At 38.1% G+C, this 23,889-nt stretch overlaps 1 protein-coding gene across 4 annotated transcripts in view; it reads left to right on the top strand.

The window, feature by feature from the left end:
• TNRC6B (trinucleotide repeat containing adaptor 6B) overlaps nucleotides 1-23,889 on the top strand; it is a 218,437-nt gene that overhangs the window by 86,897 nt on the left and 107,651 nt on the right. The window contains exon 1 of one of the 4 annotated variants that reach the window (XM_081058641.1): nucleotides 15,491-15,705. The exons of 2 other annotated variants lie outside the window; for them this stretch is intronic. In XM_081058641.1, coding sequence (XP_080914767.1) covers nucleotides 15,701-15,705 — 5 coding nt within the window. In that variant the 5' untranslated portion in view covers nucleotides 15,491-15,700. Of the gene's footprint in view, nucleotides 1-15,490; nucleotides 15,706-23,889 lie in introns of those variants that run through there. One more of the 4 variants, XM_081058643.1, reaches the window with a different exon arrangement.

Below are 23,889 nucleotides of genomic sequence, written 5' to 3'. Positions count from 1 at the left end.
GAGAATGTTTGTCTTGTTGTGAATGGAAACTAGGATATTTTCACAGCTGGTTTAATTTGCTAACCAGGCAGTTTTAAAAATAGCTTACAGTATAAATCCTAACTTTGCTGTATTTTGTCAAATGCACTTGTATTCTGCATGGACTGATGGAATCAATTCATCTTTAGCAAATTAGAATGCCAGACATCTAGTGCCAGTGGAATAACAGGAACACTCCTCCATGGCCTCCGCCCACTCCCCTACCCCTACACTCTGGTTGAAGGTCTTTATAGCATAAAAATCCTAGTTCCTATTTGACAAGGGTTTTCTGTGCACAAAGCACTTAGCTCATTACAGTGTCTCCATTTTATTCAGAGATCTTGGTGGGTACCTTGCTCATGGTAATGCAGCTTGAAATGCATGTTAGGATTTGAACCTGGATCTTTCTGACTTTAAAGTGTTATACAATATCTCTTGAACCCACATCTTTTGCTAGCCTTGGGAGCAATGTTCCTGAAAAGTACTGTGGTTAGCAAAACTGCCGTTGTCAAGATCAAAGTCTCATGGATAAGAGTGAGTTGGGGGAAACAATGAAAATGGCATTAAGCCTATTTTTAAAACACAGATGAAAGTTCTGTTCTCTGGAGGGTATCCATTTCCCAAACAAACCAGTCTTTATCTGTACAAACCTGCTCCAGTAACCCCTATCCTGAATCAGCTTCTTTAGGTATTCAGGAAACGTTACAGGGGCAGATTTTCCCGCAAGTTTTATGTTATACAAACTGCACTTCTTTCCGAGAGCTTCAAACAGCCCCTGCGGATCATGTGTTGTAGCTGTACCGTTCTTCCTTGTTTTTGCAAGTCTCATACTGCCTTTTCACAGATGAATCCTGTTTTCTTTTTCTTTTTGTTTGTTTCTTTCGGCTTGGTCTGCTATCATAGGAGCATATTGAAATGATAAAGCAGAACTGAATCTTCTTCCTAGGCGGTCCTCCTGTAGACCCACCCACCTCTTCTGTGAGAGTGGGGAGCAGAGGTGCTGTGTCCTTTTGCTTGAGGCAATAGAAATAAAAAGATTTAATTATTTTTGGTATCTCAGAACTGCAGTTGGCCAAGAATGATTGAATCCGGAATAGGAGGATCTATCTATATTCTAGATCATGAAAGGAACACATCGCTGAATGACTTACAAAATTTCCGATCTTTTAGTTTTTTAATTATAAAAGTCATGTGTGATTGTCACAAAACATTTAATTTAGAAATAAAAGTGAGGCATCTCCTATTATGTTACTTCCCTTCCTAATCTTTCTAAACATCTTCGTACATCTTAAAACAACGAAATAGATTTTTTCTCACATAATCCTTCTGAAACTTGTTTTAATTTGACATTTTTCACAGTCTGTTTCATTATTTTAAACATCTTCAAACATTTGTTGAATTGATGTATTATAATGGCTCTTCTGCAATAGATACTTTGGTGGCCTTCACTTTGCTTATTACAAACAATACTCTATTGAACATCCTTATATCATTATACACAGATGTATTTCTGTAGAATAGATTTTCAGAGATGGAACTCTTGTTTCACGGGCATGTGTTTTTCACATGGAAATAGCTGCTATCAAATTACCTTCCAAAAAAACTGTAACAATCAACATTCATTTCCATCAACAGTGTATGAGAGTTCCCATTTCTCCATACCTTTGATGACAGTAAAATTATTTATCTTTAAATTTTTGCCACTTTAACATTTTTTTAATTTGCACTTTTCTGCTTACTAATAAGATAGAATATCTTTTGTTAGTTTATGGACCATTGATTTTTATTTTGTGTACCACCTATTTACATGTTACCCCCTTTTTCTATTGTACTGTTTATTTTGATAGCTTCGTAGGACTTCTTTATAAAGTATAAATTTTAACCTTTGTCTGTTGAGATTTTTAAATATTTTCTCTTAGTCCTTTTAACATTGAGGTATCTTTCATACTAATACACCTTTTAAATTTTAAATGTTTACGTAATAAAATCAGTCAGCCTTTATGGTGTCTATGTCTTGTGCTTACTTAGAAAGGTTGTCCCTACCCTATCATGATAAAATATCCTTAGTTTTTCTGCTTTATTGTTTACATTGAGACCTTTAATTGGACTGGTACTCATTTTTGTGTATGATGTGAGGCAGAAATCTAACTTAATCTTGGTCTAAATTGGTTTCCAGAATGGCTCTCCTTAATTGTTATTAGCTGGTATCAATAGCCTCTTTCACTTATGGAGGCAGATGGAGCACAGGGATAATGGAACTTTCTTAACGTCACAGAGTAAATTCTTGTAAGGATTGAGTATAAAATTATTTTTGTTAGCTAATCGGTGTACACCCACTTTCCTGGTTTCTTCTTTGAACACTTTTACCATAGGTTCTAGAAGTCTTCGAAAAATTATTTTATTTCTGTGATGTTTATTTCAGTGGAACAAAGTTATATTAATAAGAGGATTAAGGTAGCTGTGTTTAATGTAGAAAGCTTTCTTGAAAAATAATTGATTTTGATATTGAAAAATATCTGTACTAAGTGGTTATTATTTAGATCAGTTGTGCTAAATTCTGGTGTATGTATGAATAAGATTTGATAGAGTATATAACTTTTAAACACTTGGTCTATATAGTTGCTTTGTAATGAGGTTTATTTACTCTTAAGTATATATCTAATATAATCATTTTTCTGAGGATATTCAGTTTATGAGCTATTATAGCAAATCAGACAAGTTAGGTTTACTGCCATATAATTACTACATTGAACTCACACAATATTAATTACACGATGTGTTTAACACAGGGGTAAATATAAATCTATTACAGCTTTTCAAAAAGCAGCATGAGAAGATACTTGCTCATAGATTGTTTTGGCCATGTTTATTGAAGGCTCATTTGAGATAAAATGTTTCTACACAGGCAGGCTTTTCATTTGGTTTTATTTAATGATGAAAGTGGTGATGGTCTGGCTGTTTGTGGGCAGATCATTTGCTGTAAATTATTTTTAAATTAAACATAAGTTTTGGTGTCTTAATGAGTTTGGCCTCTTATTCATCCCCCCCCTTTTTTAAATACAACTTAAAAACAAGTCTTTAAATCTCCATGATGAAATTTACTCATTCTCAAAAGATACTTATATTCTCAGATACTTTGGTTAATTTTTCAAAAGGTCATCATTAAAAACAAATCTGTCAAAGTAGATCTCAAAATTATTTGCACACCCATATTCATTGCAGCATGATGCACTTTAGCCAAGAGGTAGGAGGAACCCAAATGTCCACTAACAGATGAATGGATGAAGAGAATGTAGTGTATACACGCAACGGAATATCATGAAGCCTTAAAAAAGAAGGATCTCCCGTCATGCGCTGCAATATGATGAACCTGAAGGATACTGTGCTAAGCAAAATAAGCCAGTCACAAAGGACAAGTACTGTATGATTGCACCCATATGAAGTAGCTCATATAGTTAAAATCATAGAAACAGAAAGTAGAAAGGTGGTTGCCAAGGGCTAGGAGGAGGGAGAATAGGGAATTCGTATTTAATAGTTATAGAGTTTCAGGTTTTAAAAAGTTCTAGAGACCTGTTGTAAAAACAATGCAAATATACTTAACTACTGAACTGTATACTTAAAAATAGTTAAGATTTGTAAATTGAATGTTACGGGTTTTGTGCCACAATAAAAAATGAGCAACCAAACTAACATGTACTTTAAATGTAAAATACAGCCTGGTATAGAATGTACCAAGGTACCTTTACAATAACAACGAGAAAAGACTGTAAAATTTATAACTTTTATATTGATTTTATGTTGAAATGGTAATCTTTTGTGTATGTTGTACTAAATAAAGCATATTAAAAGTAAAAAATAAAACAAAAAAAATCTCATTTAATAATCTATTTTATAGACCATATCCCCTTTTTAGAGATAGTTGATAGAATTAATTGTAAGAATTCCTATATATTTCTACTCTCCTGGGGTGCCATCTCCCTTTCGAAGGGAGAATCTGTTCAGAGCTTGCATGGGCGTCCTAGAAGGAAATCAAAGTGTTGAAGACAGTTTTATATTCATTCAGGGAGGAGAACATGATATATGGAGTCAGCCCTGCCCCTCACAGCCCAGTGTGCTGTAACGTGGTTTTGTGCTTGAGGTGCTGTTTTTTAAATGTCTTAACTCCAATGTCTTGATTAAATTCTCTTCTTACAAATTACATGCTTCCCAATTTAAATGTCTAGTTATAAAATGCCCTTTTATTTTTCTGAATTATTAATTATATAGACCTTTCGTAAGTTGTAACAGTTTGTCCTTACCTTATCTTTATTTCTGTTCCTCCTCTAACTCCTTACCTGTAGCTCTGCTTCCTTGGATTATCCTATACTGAGAGTTTATTTCCTCCAAATCTCTACAGCAAGGATTCCTTTTATTAGGATATTCTGTTCCATATTTGACTGCCCAATTTAACACTAAGCTCTTTGGAAACCATTCATTTGGGTGCTTGTTTAAAAACTTTGGGTAGCTCTATAGTGTTTCCTAAATATAGGAAGGGAAAAAAGAAAGAAAATATTTCCAAATCACTTAACAGATAATTGTCTCCAAAACACAAATCTTGGTATTTGGCCATAGGAAACTTTTCTTTTAAATATTTTATTTTCTGTATTCTTCCATCAGTTTTTTAAGCAGTTCTCCTCCACCCCCGAACCACTGAAACATGTACTTGAAATAAATGGATTAAGAAGTACCAAATTGAATGAGTAAATTCAGTCATTATTACACAGCAGTTAGCGGGACATCACAAGAATAGTTGGATTTCTATATAATCTTTTCAGATTGTTTTTGGGAAAAAGGAAATGAGTTTTATTTTCAAGTTAATTGGTATTTTGAAAATGCCCCAAAGAGGATCAGTAGATGATAATTATGCTCATGGAATTTTTGCTGCTGGGAATTTTAGTATAACCATAAACTTTGTACTAGGTCTTTGGGAAACTTTCAGTTGCTAATAAATTTTCTAATTTGCATTGAACTTACTTTAAAAAATTAATTTTCTGAAAATGTCCTTTTTTCCCAGGAGTCTCAGAATCACAGTAAATAAATTCTGAATCTATTTTATGAGGTTTTCCTTGGATGTCTGGGATTCATTACAGTAAGAATAACTTCAGGAGATATGTGTTTCATAATTGAAAATGACTGCCAGCTGTGTGGGTTGCTATTACTTACAGGTTAAGGTGGTGGCTTTAAACAATGAAATGCTAGATCATGCAGTTCTCAGAAAACTGCACTTAATTTAATAAAAGTCTTATTTATTTAGCTTACATTTTACTTACGGATGAATAATATGCCTTTATGGAAGAATATTACTTGAAAGGCAAGATGTATTTGTCCAGTTCCTTAAAATTGGTGTTTTAAGGCTTTTGTGTGTGTGTGGGGGGGGGGGGATGTTATTGTGCGGTTGTAAAATGTTTTGAAATACATAGCATGATGTAACTAGGTAAAGAAATATAAGTTCAGCTGCAAGAATCTCCAGTGGTGTAATGAAGAGAAACTAGTGTTCATGTCCCCCAAATTGTGTGATCTCTAGAGGCTGTGGACACAAGTTCTGTCCTGAGCTCTCTGCCTGGGTTTGCGTTTCCCTTCCTAGGAATCTCTGTGAACAAGTTTGCGCTGAAGGAAAGGGGGAGAGTGGAGTAAAGAGGAGGCACAACACGATGGTGGGCAGTGAAAGGTCAAGTTAAGGTTCATGCTAGATCTTCAGCTCTGCAAGGACAGACACTTGAGTGGCTTGGTCACTGCCAATGGCACACAGAAAACATCAATAAATATATATTGGATGAATGAAGATGTCAGTAATTTCCCACCGACTGTTAAGAATCCCTGTTCTACATACTCATTTTGAAAATCTGAGACAGGATTATTAGAAAGTACAAATTGGTAGTCACGAAATAGTCACGGGGATGTGAAATACAGTCTGGAAAAAATAATCAGTAATGTTGTAAAGATTGTGTAGGGTGTCAGATGGGTACTGGACTTACCGGGGGGATCACGTCATAGTTTATATAAATGCCTAACTACTGCGCTGTACACCTAAAGCTAATATAAAGTAATACTGAATGTCAACTATAATTATAACTACATAAATATATTTATATAAATATAAATGTATATGGTCACGGGGTGTAAAGTACAGCATAAGGAATACAGTCAATGGTATTGTAACAGCTATTACGATGTCAGATGGGTAGTAGACTTGGGGGGGTATCACTTGGTGAGGGGTGTAAATGTCTAATCATTGTTGTTTTGTACACCTGAAAGTAATAATAATAATTAAAAAAAAGAAAATCTGAGGTGGGGTTATTAAAAATCCTAACCCCAGAGGATTTTGTTACTAGAAGAAAAGTGAGTTGATAACATGTCATATTTGACCTTATATTCAGTGCTTTCTTGAATGTATTCCAACGGACCCGATTTTATTTCTATTCTTCTCTTTAAGTGTGTCTACCAGTAAGCCCGTTGTTGGTTATTGTTTACTTTGCAGAAAATACTTTTCTGTCTAAGTCTGAACTTTTTCTTTGCTTCTGAGGGCCTCTGGAAGATGTCTTTAGCCTACCTATGCATATTTTCCCGCTTGTTGAAAGGATCTTCCTGCGCCTGCCTGGTGGCTCTCTTTAAGATCTTTCATGCACATCCCTGCATGCCTTTCTTCAGGCTCAGGGACCCTTCTTTCTGACGAGGAGCAAATCTAGGTTTTGTGGGAATGCTCTTGAAGAAAAAGAAAATTAATTTCAAATACAAATTAGGTATAAAAATGAATATTTATTTACAGTGTGGAAAGAAATCTCAAAAAGAACTACTTTTTTGGTTTTAATCAGTTTCAAAAAAAAAAGAGAACTACTTGTGAAAAGTTGACAAATACAAAATTCAGAAAAAATACCATTATATTTTTACTAATTCACTGCCTAACATATCACTGTGAAACTCTTTTCCCTACATTTTTTGGCTACATACTCTTTGATTGCCCCTTCATATTATAAAAAATGTTGTGATGTTTTCTAGAAAGAGAAGAGATAATTCAGTGTTTTCTGTAGTATTGTTGACCACAGTATGGTTTTTATTATTGACAGATCAGAAACATTCCTTTCAGCCTCACAAATTGTTATTAGTAACATCATATAAATTTGTAAGGTTGTTACCAACTTTAGGAATACCTCTACCAAGTATCTTTTATATATGAGCTACAAGATATTTATATGCAAGCTATAAGATAATTACAAGGCTTCATTATGTCTTGTACATTGACTACCCTGAAATACTCTTTGACTACCCATGAAATCCATTTATATAATGGTATCCTCTGGCACTGCACACTTTTGTCATGATGCTGAGTGAGTTGGTCCAGTAACATGAGTTGTTGGTCCAGAATGTCAGCAATAACTTGACCATACATACATGGAAGTGACTGAGAACTACATAAATATATTGCTCTAAACTCAGAATAGGTAACATCATCAATTTAACTTTCCCTTCAGGGATCCCCAGAATGGTTGTAGCCACTCTAACTCTACTGACAGAGGGAATCATAATGGGAGGAAGTGGAGATGGAAAGAGGCTATAGTTTCAACAATCTGGGTTAAGGCTGTGATGGAAATATCTTGCCTTTGCACATTTTATAAAAATAATTGGTCAGTTGGTATAAGGTTGGCGAAATCACACTTCCTAATTTCAAAATATATTACAAAGCTACAGTAATCAAAATAGTGTGATATTGGCATAAAGGCAGGCAAATAGACCAGTGGAATAGAATAGAAAGCCCAGAGATACACTCGCATGTAAGGTCAAAGGATCTTTGACAAGGGTGCCAAGAAAACTCGTTGGGGACCATTCTTTTCAACAAATGCTGTTGGGAACGCTGGATATCCACTTGTAAAAGAATGAAGTTGGACTCTTATCTTATACCATCTACAAAAATTAATTCAAAATGAATTAAAGACTTAAGATTAAGACATAAAATTGTAAGAAAACACAGGAGGAAAGCTTCATAACATTGGACTTGGCAGTGCTTTTTTTGGCTATGACACCAAAAGCACAGGCAAAAAAGCAAAAATAGAAAATGAGACTACATCAAATTTAAAATTTTTTGTGCATCAAAGGACATAATCCTTAGAGTGAAAAGGCAACCTGTACAATGGGAGAAAATATTTGCAAATCACATACCTGATAAGAAATTAATATCCAGAATATATAATGAACTACAATTCAACAACAAAAAAATCAAATAACTTGATTTAAAAATGGGCAAAGGACTTGAATAGACGTATCTCCAAAGATATGTAAATGGCCAAGCATCAGTAGTCACCAAAGAAATGCAAATCAAAACCACAATGAGATATTATTTTACACCTATTAGGATAGTTACTATCAAAAAAGAAAAAAAACCTCACCCCAGAAAATAGCAAGTGTTGGCAAAGATGTGGGGAAATTGGAACTTTTGTGTACTGTTGGTGGGATTATAAAATGGAATGACTGCTGAGGAAAACAGTACGGAGGTTCCTCAAAAAGTTAAAAGCAGAACTACCACATGATCCAGCAATCCCTCTCTTGGGTATGTATCCAAAAGAACTGAAAGCAGGGTCTTGGAGACATATTTGCACACCCACATTCATGGCAGCACGATTCACAATAGCCAAGAGGTAGAAGGCAACTCAGGCAGATGAATGGATAAATACAATGTGGTACATACATACAAGGGAATATTATTCCACCATGAAAAGAATGAAATGCGGTCACATGCTACAACATAGAAGAACCTTGAGAATATTAAGCTAAGTAAAATAAACCAATCACACACACAGACAAAAATACTGAATGATTGCACTTATCTGAGGTATCTAAAGTAGTCAAATTTATATAAATAAGAAGGAGTTATCAGGGGCGAGAGGGAGGAGAAAAGGGGAAGATTTTTAATCTGGAAGAATTCCAGATTTGCAAGGTAGAAAACTCCTGGAGATCTGTTTCACAACAATGGGAATATACTTAACACTGCTGAACTATACACTTAAAAATGGTGACGATGATAAATTTTATGGTGTGTGTATTTTACCACAATAAAAGTAGAAAAACATTATATAGTAACAAAAAATAAAGAGATCTTTTGGGCACAGTGTTAGAACCACTCCTTTGTCTTAACTCCCAAGTATAGGATTTTAAGTATTGTCTTCTTTTGCACCCTATAAATACCGAGGTTCATAGTATTCATCTATGTCTTTCTTTGTGGATTCATTTTGTCATTCAGTTAGCAAACATCAATTGAATTACTCCTATGTACTGGATCCAGAAATAAAAGCCACATACTCTGTCCTTAAGAAACTCATGGTTTAGGGGGAGAAGCACCACGGAAATGGGTAACAACAGTTTTGTTTTTATAGTGGGGATTGAAGGTGCTACCATGGAGGTCGGTATGAACGGGTTGCCAGGAAGCCCCGAGGAGGACACTGTACCCTTAATTGGAGTGTCAAAGGACGCTTCTTCCAAATGCAGGTTTGATGTTTGAGCTTCGATTCTAAAGAATTTTAAGAATTTTTTGATGTTCTCTAAAAGGTCTGCTAGCATTCTAATTTCTAAATGTAATAAGAGTGTGAATGCTAACATTCTATTTTCTGATTATAGCCCAGAGATTTGGGAGTCTAGTTGCATTGGAGATTGCCATGTAGTTTTTTGTTTTTGTTTTTTATTTATTGGGGTGACAATTGTTAGTAAAGTTACATAGATTTCAGGTGTACAATTCTGTATTACATCATCTATGAGTCACATTGTGTGTTCACCTCCCAGAGTCAGTTTTCCTTCCATCACCATATATTTGACCCCCTTTGCCCTCTTCTACCACTGCCCGCCCCCTGATTCCCGTGTAGTTTTGACCACTATTTCCACCTTCTGACTCTGTTGGGGATAAGAATCTTGGAAAAACTGAGTTCTTATATTTATATATTTTTCTTGTCGGCCTTCCTCTTCACCATTGTTTGGTCGTGCTAAAGCTGATAAGATTTAGAAAAGCCTTTGCCTTTCTTCTCTACGTGGCAAACACCTAGTCTTTAAGACTCACTTCAAGATGTCACCGCCTCTGTGAAGTCTTTTCTGACTCTTCCAGCAGTTAGTACTTTGTCTCCCTATAGTATAACTATCTTATATTTCTATTTATGCTTTAATTATGGCACTTACCATGCTATATTTTATTTATGGATTTACATGCCTCTGACCTTCCAGGTCTTAACAATCATCACTGTATGCCCCCCTCCCCATTCTAGCACAGTATCTAAAAATAGTTTTTGACTACATGAATGAATGGTGAGTCAAGTTTGAGTTTTAGTGTTGAAAGAGTTGATTGGCCTTACTATACCATGTTTCCCCAGAAATAAGACCTACCCTGAAAATAAGCCCCAGTTAAGATCATCAGCCGGGCAGACACGCATTAAATATGTTATGATGATGTTCCAGAAGAAGACGACGTGACTGTATTTGAATAAATGTAGATTGTTGTACATGAAAAAATAAGACATCCCCTGAAAATACACCCTAATGCGTCTTTTGGAGCAAAAAATAATATAAGACCGGTATTATTTTTGGGGAAACACAGTATTTCATAGTCACAGATTGCGTTCTTAGAAATGACCAGTTATGTTATGATAGAATCACTTCCACCTTCAAAATACATTGTTGGACTTTTCTCCACCTCTGCCTCCTCCACCTGGTCCAGGCCACCCTCCCTCACCTACATGTTCACTCTGCTGCTTTAAAATTCTTCTGTGACTTTCCATTGTTCTTAAAATAAAATCATTACTGTGGCCTGCAAGACTTAGTGTGATTCAGCTCTTCCTACTTCCCCAGGTTCATTTCATACCTCTCTTCTGCTCACATGTCCTAGCTTCCCAAGCAACCCTCTTGCTTTGAACACTCAAGCCGTTGCTTTTCCACTCAGCTTATATGTCCCTCCTGCGAAAAGCTTTCCCTAACCACCTTCCTTAAAGTGAGCCTCCCCCAGTTATTCCATGTCCCATCAAACTCTTTTATTTCCTTTTCCCATGAGGATGTTGGCTCCATGGGGACAAGAACCTTTCCTGTCAGTTTTATTGCTATATCCCCAGCACCTAGCACAAAGTCAGACCCAGAAAGCACTTAGTACATACTTACTAAACAAAGGAAGAGTGACATTAATAGATTTTATAATCTAACCATCCTTGCATTTTTGGTGTAAACCCTTATGATGGTCATGATAAATTATTGTCTTAAAACTGCTAAATTCTATTTGTAAGTATTTTACTTAGGACTTTTGTGTCTGCCTTCACAAGTGAAGATTGGTCTACAGTTTTATTTATTTATTTATTTATTTATTTATTTACCATCTTAGTCCAGATGAGTATTAGGAATATATTAGCCTCATAGAAGAAATTAGGAAGCTTTCCCTTTTATCTCTGTAAGTTCAGAAATAGTAGCGGTAACATGGAAATTATATGTTTGATAGAAGTTTGGCAGAATTTACCGAGAAAACCATTCGTGCCTCATGTAGTTTTAGTAGCTAGTTCTTTGAATATCTTACAGATTTCTGCTATGGGTTTTTGTTATTATTTTCATAACTTTTCTTGAGTTGATTTTGGTTATTTCTATTTTCAGTGACTGTCATCCATTTTTATTTAATCTTCAAGTTTATTGATGTAAAGTTATTTGTAATTTTTTCACAATTTAAAAAGTTCTCTTCAAATATGTAGTTATACTCTTTCTCAGTCCTAATATTCATCTATGACTCCTGTTTTTTATAATTGCTCAGATTTTCCAAAGGATTATCTACTTTTATTTTCTTTAAAAAAAAGAAACAAAAAAGTTTTTGGTTTTATTGATCCAGTCTATTTTTTTTCTTTTTTTTGACTGTTGCTTTATGTTCATGCTTTCATCATTAACTTCTTTTTCGGGTTTGTTACTCATTTTCTAGATTTTTGAGTTAAATGTTCAGTTCATTATTTTTCAATCTTGTTTCCTAATGAAAACATTTTAATAGTGGTATATAGTTACCAAAGATACCACCTTTGAAAGATAACACTTTAAAAACAAAAACAAGCCAAGTTTATTGGTTCATTTCTTGCATGTGAAGTACTCCTCGATGACTTCCTTGGCCTAACTCTTGGCCGTAATCCTTAACCACCACACAACTGCAACCAACAATTTTACGGGGCTTTCCTGCTATGTGGATTTTACCAGGGGCCAACCTAGTCCCCTAGTTTCGTAAGGAGGTTGACTTGGTGTTCAAAACAGAGGGCCTACCACTTGACATACTTTTGAGTGTGTAAGTTCTGGCCTGTTTTAAAAAGTAAACTCATTTTTTGTTACTCCATATCGTCCCTTTGTTATAATACAATTTAAAAACACTGTCTAATTGTTAAGATGAAAAGATTACAGTAACTATATCACCATCAAAAATGTCTGGAAATACAGGGGAAGTAGTGTATTTATTGCACTTGTTTCTTTTAGATGAATAATTGGACCAAAAAAAGAAGTCTGGAGGTTGAGGAATAAAATATCGATTATATTATTTGAAAATAGAACGAATATCTTGTTTTAAAATGTGTTTGGTTCGTGACTTTTCATTCAGCTTGTTACATTTACAAGGTAACACATATACACATTCATACAATAATCTGCATTGGGGAATGGAGTCTTGGCAAAATTTAGTTTTATAAAGAGATCATGTCCATTACAAATTAAAACAAGGCGGCTGTACAGTCTTCATGCATTTTACCATGTTGATCACGTTCCACATAAGTAAGCTTTCTGTAACTCATCTGGAAGGTATTGGAAGGATAAAAATAGACTAAGTATTCAAAATTTCCATCCTAGGAGTTTCCTGCTTTTGCCTACATCTCAATTGTCAGCCCAGGTCCTGGCTTCTACTCCACGCAGGGCTGAGCAGAGACAGTGGAAGCATTTTACGCCATAAATACTCAAACTGCCAGATCGTCTAGGCACTGGTCTCTGCCTGCCCTGCAACAGCTCCTTTCCTGTTCTTCTATCTGAGTAGAAAAAGTGAAGGGGGGAGACTGTCTGAAGACCCAGAAACCAGGATGACAAACATGGGATTTAGAAAAGGTTCATAAGTTTCTCTTCAGGGAATGCCCGGCTTACAGAATCCATCAGTTCTCTGCTGCCTGGCATGGCAGATTACGCTCGGTCAGCCTAGTTCATTTGGGAGAATCACACTGTGGAATCCCACCTGTTCTGGTTTATAGAGATAGCTGGAGTCTGGTAGTCACAGGACACTTTTGCCTGCTTGCTATCATTTTAGTTACTTTATTTCCTCCAGCAATCCATAAAACAAATAGATGGGCCGGCCCGGAGGCTCGGGCGGTTAAAACTTCATGCTCCTAACTCCGAAGGCTGCCGGTTCGATTCCCACATGGGCCAGTGGGCTCTCAACCACAAGGTTGCCAGTTCAACTCCTGGAGTCCAGCAAGGGATGGTGGGCTGCGCCCCCTGCAACTAAGATTGAACACGGCACCTTAAGCTGAGCTGCCACTGAGCTCCTGGGTGGTTCAGTTGTTTGGAGCACGTCCTCTCAACCACAAAGTTGCTGGTTCGACTCCCGCAAGGGATAGTGGGCTGTGCTCCCTGCAACTAGAAAACGGCAACTGGACCTGGAGCTGAGCTGCGCCCTCCACAGCTAAGACTGAAAGGACAACAACTTGACTTGGAAAAAAGGCCTGGAAGTACACACTGTTCCCCAATAAAGTCCCGTTCCCTTCGCCAATAAAATCTTTAAAAAAAAATCCTTTACAAATTAATAAAAAACAAACAAAAAACAAATAGATGGAGGTGAGTTTCTAGAAACTACCGTGTTTCCCCGAAAATAAGACCAGGTCTTATATTAATATTTGCTCCAAAAGACGCGTTAGGGCGTATTTTCAGGGGACGTCCTAGTTTTTCATGTACAACAATCTACATTTATTCAAATACAGTCATGTCATCTTCTTCTGGAACATCGTCATAACGTACTAAATGCATCTGTCTGGTTGACGATCTTAACTGCGGCTTATTTTCGGGTCTTATTTTCGGGGAAACACGGTAATTTTCATTCCTTGCATTTGGGTGGCAGATATCCTGTCACTCAGCCCAGCACTTCTGAATGGAGATCCAAGTAATTCTTTAATTCACTTAGTTACCTACTATGTGGGGCTTGGTGTGGGGCCTCATACAGCCCTGAAGGAAGATGTGGTATTTGTCCTTATACATACTGGGGAAACCAGCGACAAGCACATTCTTTCACAAGTAATAAGTTCTGTCAGGAGCAGTGCTACGAAGTAGTAAAAGTTGTTATGGGAATGTTGAACAGGAAGGCTGCTCCAGACTGGGAAGGATGAGGAAAGCTTTCCTGGGGTAATGACTTACTTTTGAGATGACAAGGATAAGATCAACAGAAATACAAAAAAAGTCAAGTGCAGTTTTAGAGCTGAAAGGAACGGAAGATACCATCTAGTGATGTTTTATCCTTACATTCCACAAATGAGAAGACCAAGGCCCAGCGAGGTAAAGAAAGGACTTGCCCAACTAAGGTTACACAGCGTGTTAGCCCCAGGGCTAGAGACACCAAACCCAGCCTGGGTTTCTTAGGTGCTTAGAAATCGAGATGCATATAGCGAGAAGAAGGGGGATCTAGGGATGGGTGAAACCGGGCAGGTTTTTCATTTAGTGCTTACTCCATGTCAGCTGCAGAGCAACTTCCTCAGGTGGGGGAGGAGATTCAAGATGACTCAGATCTGCCGTATCCTAGAGGAACGCAGCTTGCTGTGCTGTAGCAGAGTTTTTATTGGGGGTGGGGGGTGGGGAGGAGATACCAAAGACATATACACCCCAAAGAATGAATGTGGAGTTCAATTGGGGAGACCGGTCTCTGTCCTGCAGCTGTCTAGCTGTGTGATTTGGGATAAGTCACTTAATCTCTCTGAATTGCCATTCAACAAATGATACTTGGGAATTACATCCTTTCAGTCTTCCCATGCATGTTAGGAGCTTGTTAGAGATCAGTTATGCCCTACATTGGACCTTAATCTTCAAAAACTGAAGTCGCTTGTTTGGGTAAAGCATTGTTTAAGCCCCCTTTTAAAGAACAGTTTGCCAGCTTGTGCTTGCCCAAACATCTAGAGAATAACTGTAGCAAGCAAGCCAAGCTCCAGAATCTGCAAGAATCGTTAGCAACTGAGCATATTTCTATAAACCAATAAAGGTTTTTATATTTTATTCATCTGTTACCCTTATGCTATTGCCACTTTCACATTCAGCGTGTGTAGGCGGAGAGTATGAGATAACAGCATTTCACAAATGAAAGTGAGTGGAAAAGGGCTGCTTTCCCTTTAAGGTAGTTTCATCCCCAGCTCCCTCCCCTTTCCTGATTGACAAACCTACCCGAAGTCACATGATCCGCCTCTATTTGAAGGTCACAAAAAGCTGCTTCCTTTAGAGACAGAGGGGGAGAGAGAGAGCAAGAGGGAGAGTGAGTGAGAGAGTTAGTTCAAGCCAAAATGGCCGACAGAGTCTCTGCTGGTTTCTGAATATTTAAAATACAAAAAAACAGATAGACAAAAAGAAATCATTTTTTGGACCTTTTTTCATTTCCATTTCTACCTTGTATGCCTCAAATTGCTGGATTTAAGCACTGCTGCACTTTATGAGGTTGGTAAATATTTTCAATTTTTTAAAACCAATTGATTTATATGGATCTTGTCTAACTGTTTTCACTAGTGGTGTTGCAAATCGACATTTGTCTAGCATGGAGACTGGCTTCAGACATTTCGTGAATCTGTGTAAATCAGACCCGTGATGTACTTTTGGTTCGACATTTTAGAAATGGAAAAGCCTGGGTAAAATATTTAAATTTTGAAGTGATTTAATTGCACTTTTAGTTTGTCTGCAGATTTTCATCATCGTTTCTGTCTTGCCAATAAATGAAGCTGCCAGTAATCGGAAATTTGATGTTTTAGAAAGAGGTTTTTGAAAAACAGACCTCTCCCTGCCCCCTTAAATCTGCTGCAAAAATTTGCATAAATATAAATGGGTTTGCATTCTTTCGGCTGCTAAGGCCGACAAAGGACCTGGGAGAGCAAGCACTACCACGGGAAAGCCTTTTTAAAACAAAACAAAACAAAAGCTAGGCCATCCTTCCTAGAGAGATGTAAAACCTAAAATAAGAGCTGATACATTTTAAACATCAGGCTGGGGGGTGAGTGAGCGCCGGGAGGTTTGGGGTTTGTGGATTCCCCTGCTTGAAAACCTCCAGGGCGAGTGTGGCTCACCCTTCTCTCTGCGCGCGCTCGTTTGCACTGGGTCTCGGTGTGTGTTCTCAAATGTGCAGCCAGATGCACTGTTTTGATCGTGGTTTGAACCAAATGGTAGGACTGTCTCGTAAACATGGTGTTTTAGAGATAGAAGCAGCTCTTCACCCCGATTAGGAATTATTTCTTTATCAGTTTCTCCCGGGAGATTGGTCGCCTCCATATCTTGGGGTTTACCATTTTTGTTTAATTTTATACAGATGAACTGGGCTTTTCAGCACAAATGCAGCGTGTGTGTGTGTGTGTGTGTGTGTGTGTGTGTGTGTGTATGAGCGAGCGTGAGGTGGTCCGTTTTGGCCGTTTTTCATTGTGAAGTGGTCGCTGCAGAGTCACATAAATAAGGAGTTGTCTGTGTTATGTACCTGTGTTAGCCCTGAAACTGTGCAGTACGCCGAAGTTAAATTCCATTACTCCTAATGCAGGATTCTAGAAAGGCTGAGAGAGGGAGGGAAGAAAGCTGAAAACTTGCTTTCTCAGAGCCACCTCCCCTATCATTGTGAGAGTGTGATGTAATGCTTCTCGGTCTGGTGGGCTGAAAGGATTGTAGTTTGTGATGTGGCGGGTAAATTGCCCCCACCCCTGGACAAATTACCCCATCCGCCTCGGCACATCCCTGGCTCCGAGAGGCCTTGTTTTGTTTTCTTTTTTCCCCTTAATTTGTATCCTCCTGATTTATGCCTGGGCTTATTGGCACGAGAAAGAAACTGTTCTTCTAAATCTGTTGCAAAGTATAGTTTAGAAAGGCATTTGAAATATGCAAATGGTTGAATTGTCATCTTCCCATCATTTAATATGTAGACTTGAATTAAAGCTAATTAAGCATAAATGCAATAATTTTGATCAGAAGGAGCATTGTTTTTTGTTTCCTTTCTAATTAATCTAATTATAAAATGCTTGCTGGGCCTGAAAGTGTTAAAAAAATGGGGGAAAAATGCTGGACCATTTTGAAAATTTGACAGTCTGGAAGAGGGTGTGTAGTGCTTTCAAAAGCTTTATTCACTGTTAAAATGGATTGGCCTCTTGTGCTGAAAATGGCTTGTTTCTTTGGGCCAATTGTGTTTAGATGAAGGGACTTTCACGCTAATTTAACAAAAAGACTTTCCATTTGAATACATAAAGATAATTAAAGTGCTCTGTCTCCAAAGAGCAAGTATTTTATTATTTTTCTAAAATTAATGTTATATTAGTCATGGAAATAAGTAGAGAAGTGATGGTTTAAATTCAGTGTACGTTGATACAAGTTCAGCTTTTGTGTAAGAAGCACTGGAACATTACATTAGAAAGGTGGTCGAACAAATTTGTCTTTTAATTTTTTTACAGCTTGAATGTAAAGGAAAAGACATAGAAATTGCTGTAGGGAGTGTTGCTTTGTGGTGGCCCTAAGGAAAATTAAAGCTCTGATTTTGCTGCCTTTTTTTTTTTTTTTTTGAAAATGAAAGTGCTTATTTGGGGCTTTACTTGTTAGATGACTTATTTTACATGCATTTCCTACGCTGGCCTTACAGAAGAAGAGTGAGAAAAACCTAGGCTTCCCATGCTTTACCATTAGCTTGTGTTTTTTTGTGGACTCTGTCAACCTGTGAATAGCAGGTTAATTCAGTTTGCAGAGCAGAGGAACCAGAAGCAGGGTGCCTGCGCTGCTTGGCAAGGAGAATGATATCATAAGAGAATGCCATCTAATTCTTTGAAATGTTTTTATGAATATTCTTTTCTCCTAGACAGGTTGAAAAGTGAGATAAAAAGACCTGTTTTCACGTATGTTAAGCATTATGGCTGAGTGAGTTTTAGAAGCTCGGCTGCCATTTTGGATCTAAGTTCCTGCAGAACCAATCTTTATGGCACACCAAAACTATGGTAATTCAGAAGCAAATAAAAGTGAGTAATAAATCAAAGGTGCATGTGGATAGTGCCTAATTTGTGCCTTTGGGTGAAGTTTTCTTTCTGTCGATAGTATAAAATGAAGCTTTTACAGACTTTGGAGATGTGGCTGATGTTATGAAGAGCAAAACCCAGAGATGTTAGAAATGGCATGTTGTGGTTTTTTAAAAATGAGACGGCGGAAGTTTCTTACTGGAGAAAATGAATATTATCCTTACTAATGTTCCGCCCTCCCCCTTCCATATTTGCTTCTGCTGGGTCTGCCTGTGATGTCATTATTCACAACGCTACTCTGTCTCAGAAAGAAATGTCACAGATCATTATTAAGATATTACCGAAACATCACAAAAATCGGTAGGCATATCTATCAGAAGTGGTAACTTATTTTTAAACTGTTTTTTCAGTCCTTCCATCTGGGTGCCAGAGACGAAGCACGGCCACTTTGATATATGCTGCAAACTCGGTCCTGTTGTTTGTGTTTGAATGGCCGTTTGTTATTCTCTATCACCACTAAGGCAGCCCTTTAAAAATAAACTTCTTAAAATTCAAGCAGAGACTTGTAAGGCTTTTCCAGCTCTTCAACTCCGCAAGAGACACTGGAAGAGTGACATATGTCACTGGAAGAGTGACATATGATGACGAGACGTTCAGGTGGTGCAGAGCAGACTGAGCTATAGATAATGGTAGTAAAGGGGGTGGGCTTCACCCCATCCAACTGCCCCATGATGGAAAAGTTTGGGAGAAATTTAGTTTTCATAACTCAGTGTGATCATGGACCTTCTGCAGTTTTAAATGGGACAAGGCCCTGAGACAGCGCAGGTGAACGTACTTCATCTCTACCCTCAAGGAGGACCATCTAGCAAGGGGGATACTGGGGTAACGAGTTCACCCAACTTGGTGCTGAGTGTGCAGTAGAACAAGTACCTGGCACAGGAGTATGCTGAGTATTTGCATTAGGAGAACCCTGATTTAAAGGAGCCAAAGAATTACCCATAAATGTAATCGTTCGTCATCATTCAGATATTTTCTTTAAGTGGAGTTGTGATTTAAAGATGGAGTTTCTGACCATTGGCTGGGGCAGCATATGCTAATTGTTCCGACTCCAGTATTGTTCCTGGATTTACACTAATCCTTCTTCCCTCACCTGCTTCTTGTGATAAAGACTGGTGGTGGAAGTGGGGTGGCGTGCATTGAAGCCACTTGGCCTGAGACAGGATTGAACTCATGACAGTGACATTTTAACATGTCTCCTTTCTTCCTTCCGTCATCTATTCATTCAGAAATCATTTCTCGTGCCCTGGTGTGGGTCAGGTGCTGTTGTAGGTGTTGGGGGATCCAAGAATTAATTCGGTTGGCCCATCGCCCTAAACAGCCATTGGGTTCATGTGGGGAGATACTTGCCATTAGCTTTGGATTATGGCTAGGATGATGCGATAGTTCGTTTCACTTGATGGTCACTTACTAATAATCAGGGAATCGAATGGTAATATTTGCTTTTAGTAGTTCTAGAGACTTCCATTTAATGTTTGTTAAGATAATCACTGTCCGTTTTCTTTAGCCCTACAAAAGTTCCTCCTCAAAATTATCTTTTAAATTATCTCTGAGAACCTCCCAACCTCAGTTGCCTCCCTAGTTGCTCTCTCACATCCCTCAGTCTTACTTTTTAAGACCCCTTACTTGTATCACCATCTGAAATTACATTATTTGTGTGTAATAGTCACCGCTAAACCATAAGCTTTCATGAGATCAGAGTTTGTTTTTTCTCATTGCTCAACCCCCAGCATGTGGAACAGGCCTCAGCAGGAGCAAGTGCTCAGAAAAAACGTATTTGTGTTAGAGCTGAGTTACAGAGTCACCAGGACCAGCTACATGACCGTCAGCCCCTGTTTCCTCATCAGTAAAATGGGCAGAATACATTGTTTGTGAAGCAGAAAGGAAATGCTGTGAGGAAGCGCCAGCACCTAGTCTTATTGCTCATAAGTGTTTCCTTCCCCTTTGCTCTGTGTCCCTTAGTGGAGTAAATCAGAAAGGCTTTGATGGTCCCACAGATACCCCATTCTTTTTCTTGGCTCCCAGGATCATGAAGTGTGTACACTGACTTCCCTGAGCTGCATTCAGCCTGAGCGAGGACAGGAGCAGGGCTGAGCCTTTTCTTCTCATTTCCGTCCCTCCATTCCTAGGGGCTGATGTTGTCTCTTCATGCTCTCCAGTTTCCTCCAGGCTCTGCCTTTGTGATGTATCCATCCACATTTGCGTGGCTGCTTTTCATGCATTCTATGTTTTGCATCAAAAAGTTCTCAGCAGTTGCACATGAATTGGTCTTAGAGTTTACAAGGCAAAGAACATAAAATATAGTGTTTTTTCCTTCATTTCGATTATTCTGAGTCTACACATGTAAATTCTGTTTTTCTAACCAAACTATTGATAGGTTTCACTTAGAAGACAGGTAAAATGAAAATTTAGGTCAATTGCCCACTTTATACAATGTTGTTAAATTACAGATGATATAGAAAAGGCTTTCATTCATTGACCTTGAAATTAAGAAAAAATTATTATGTGTTTACTCATTCATTCAACAAATAATTATTGAGTACGTATTCCATGCCAGATATCGCGGTAAGTGCCCGCATAGACGCAGCATTAAGCTTTTCTCTAGGCACCATCACTGAAGTTGGAATATGAATGCAAGTGCTCAGGGTGATTATAAAGAAGGGACACCCAACCTAAATAGAGGGACCAGCTTGTGCAAGGGCCCTGAGGCAAGAGAGGACATTGGAATACTTGGAGAACTGCATGTTGAGTGCTGGAACATGGTTGGAGTGTGATGTGGTATGTAAGGGAAGACATGATCTGGGAAATATGTGAAGATGAAAAGGTAAACACAGGCCAGATACAGAGGGATCTATAAGCCATGTTTGGAAGTCTTTATTTTGAGAACAATTGAAGAGTTTTCAGCAAGAATTTTACCTATTAAAGATGGATTTTTAAAAGATGACTCTAGTTGCACTATAGGAAATGGCTGGAGAGTGGAGTGTAAGACCAGATGGTATTATAATAATCCCAAGTAATGGTGGCCTGGATTGACAGCAAAGTTGGGAAGAAGTGGATAAATGCAGAGACATTGATGTAGAAGATTTCACAGGATCTGGTCATTGAGTGTGAGAGGCGAGGGTTGGGGAAATTAAAGATCGCACCTCTGTCTCTGGCCGGGGCTCGTGAATGGATGGCGGTGCCATTCACTGAGTTAGCGTTCATTTAGACAAGAGGTAGATGGGATTGAGATAATGAGTTCAATTTTGGAGTTACTGAATTTGGGGACATCTAAATGAAGGTCTGGAATAATTAGACCTTGCTGGAGATAAAGATTTGAGAATCATCAATAGTCCCAAGTTTACCAAGAGTTTTCTTTTTAGGTTGATTTGTTTGGTAAATTGTCCAAAGATGGCGGTGTACACTTCAAGGTCCTATCGGATACTGTTATGGGGACACCATTTTATAAGGAAGATAAGGCCACATACTCCCATTATCACAGTGGTTGCCATGAGAGATACCAAAGGAGTTGGAGGGAGGAGAAAGACTAATGTTGGCTGGGTTGATCAGGGAAGGCTTTGTGAGGCCCTTGTATTTGAGCTGAGCCTTAAAGATGGGGCAGAATTGTGAAGAGTAGACGTAGAGGGCAGGACATTCTGGCTGGAGTATTAGTTGTGTTCAGGGAGGACCAATGGAGGTTGGATGTGTCCGAGAGAGCTGGGGTACCTGCCAGAGTAGTTGGATTGCCATGGTAGATAGTGGGGACCTGTTACAAGGCTGACAGCAACGTGATCCAAGTGGCGTTTTGAGAATATTGTCATAATGTGGCAGTGGGCAAGAGGACTGGGAAGGGATGGGGGAGACTGCGGCGAGAATTTAGAGGCAGGCTGGCCAGTTAGGAGACTAGCAAAAAGACTACTATGAAAGGGCCTGGGTTAAGACTGTGGCAGTGAGCTAGAAAAGGGACCAGGCACTCTAGGTTTTCAAGGTGAAGGATGGGAATCTTCAACAGAAGTAAAGATGATGAATTCCAGGTCAGACGTACTGAGTGTAAGTTGGTGGGACTTCTAGATGGAACTATTTAGTAAGCAGCTGGCACTGTGGAGCAAAAGCTTGAGAAAGAGGTCAGAAGGGGAGATAAAGAATTGGAAGGCATCCACATAGAAGTGATAGCTGAAGCCGAGAGAGTGGATGAGGCTATCATAGAAGTGTAGAGAATGAAAAAGAGAACTGAGAACGGGGCCTTGGGGACAGGAAGAGAAAGAGGGCCTTGGAAAGGATGAAAAGAAAGGTGGTTGGGTAGGACAGTCAGTGATGGTTACTGAAGATGAGGGAAGGACTTCTCAGTCTCAGGTGTGGTCAGCAGGTTTGCTGCTGCACAGGAAGAGCAGTATTTGGTTCTGGAAAATGTTCCCAAATCTGCTATTGGGAGGTGTTCCTGTAGGAAAGGTTTGGGAATCATTAGGTTATGCCACAGGTAACTGTGGGAGCTACACGTTTACCAGGAATCACATTAAAAAGGTAAAGACACAGGTGAATTTAATTTTAATATATTTTATTGTCAATTCAACATGTGATCAATTTGAAAATATTAATGAGCTGTTTGATTTTTTTTTATTAAGTCTTTGAAATCTGGTATTATATTTTATACTTAACGTTTCAGTTTGAACATGAAATTTTCATTGGAAATGCTCAATCTGTATTTAGAGCTCATAAAATTTACAGTTGAAAAAGTACATTCACCTATCAAAGTCTTTCCAAACATAAACAGTTTTCCAGTAATGGAAATAAGTATCATTTTAAAATTTTGCATTAATTAAACTGAAATAGAACTGAAAATTAAGTTTCTCAGTCACACTAGTCTCCTTACAAGTGCACATTCGCCACATGTGACTACCATATTGGATAGCACAGGATTATGTAAGTACAATGGGTTACCTTACATCCAGAGTGCACCTTGAATTTCAAAGCTTTTCACAGGATTGGTATTTCTTACAACTCCTGTTGGCTTAGGGCTAATGGTATTTTTAGAATTGGAAGGGTTAAATCCTAATTTTGCATAGGAAGACATGAACTTTTTATGAAAATGTGCAGATTCCAAAATTTAGAACGGAGTTATTATTTATTTATTTATTTATTTTTTTGGTCTAAGATCAGCAGGGTGGTTCCTTGGTGGAAGTTGTGAAAACATACCGGTTTGTATCATAGTTCAGAAAAGTTAGGTGCACTTAACTTTAGATTAAAAAATAGATTCGGCTGGAGGGGCGGGAGCACTTCTAGACCCATTTTGACCTTTTTGAACTTGTGGAGTCAGAGTTGGAGCTTCAGGTGGGGAGATATGAAATTAGGGTTCAAACATTCTTGGAAGCTTTCATTCGGAGGTGCCCCTGGCCTTCAATCTCATACACCTTCACCCACGCTACAGAGCCAAAGGACTAGATTTTGAGCTTGTATCTCACTCCTTTTTTCTGGTATGCAGGCTGCTTGGCCTTAGGCTATTAAACCCATTTTGTATTTCCTGCTATCCTGGGCCAGTATAACAATTACTAAATATGGGAGGTTTATTAAAAGTAGGTTCCCAATTTTATTTAATCATTTCATTGGTTTAGACTGCTTT

The sequence above is a fragment of the Rhinolophus hipposideros genome, assembly GCF_964194185.1.
Source record: "Rhinolophus hipposideros genome assembly, chromosome: 9".
Taxonomy (NCBI): Eukaryota; Metazoa; Chordata; class Mammalia; order Chiroptera; family Rhinolophidae; genus Rhinolophus; species Rhinolophus hipposideros.
Note: the sequence above shows the minus strand (reverse complement) of the source record. Positions and strands in the feature narration are given on the sequence as shown.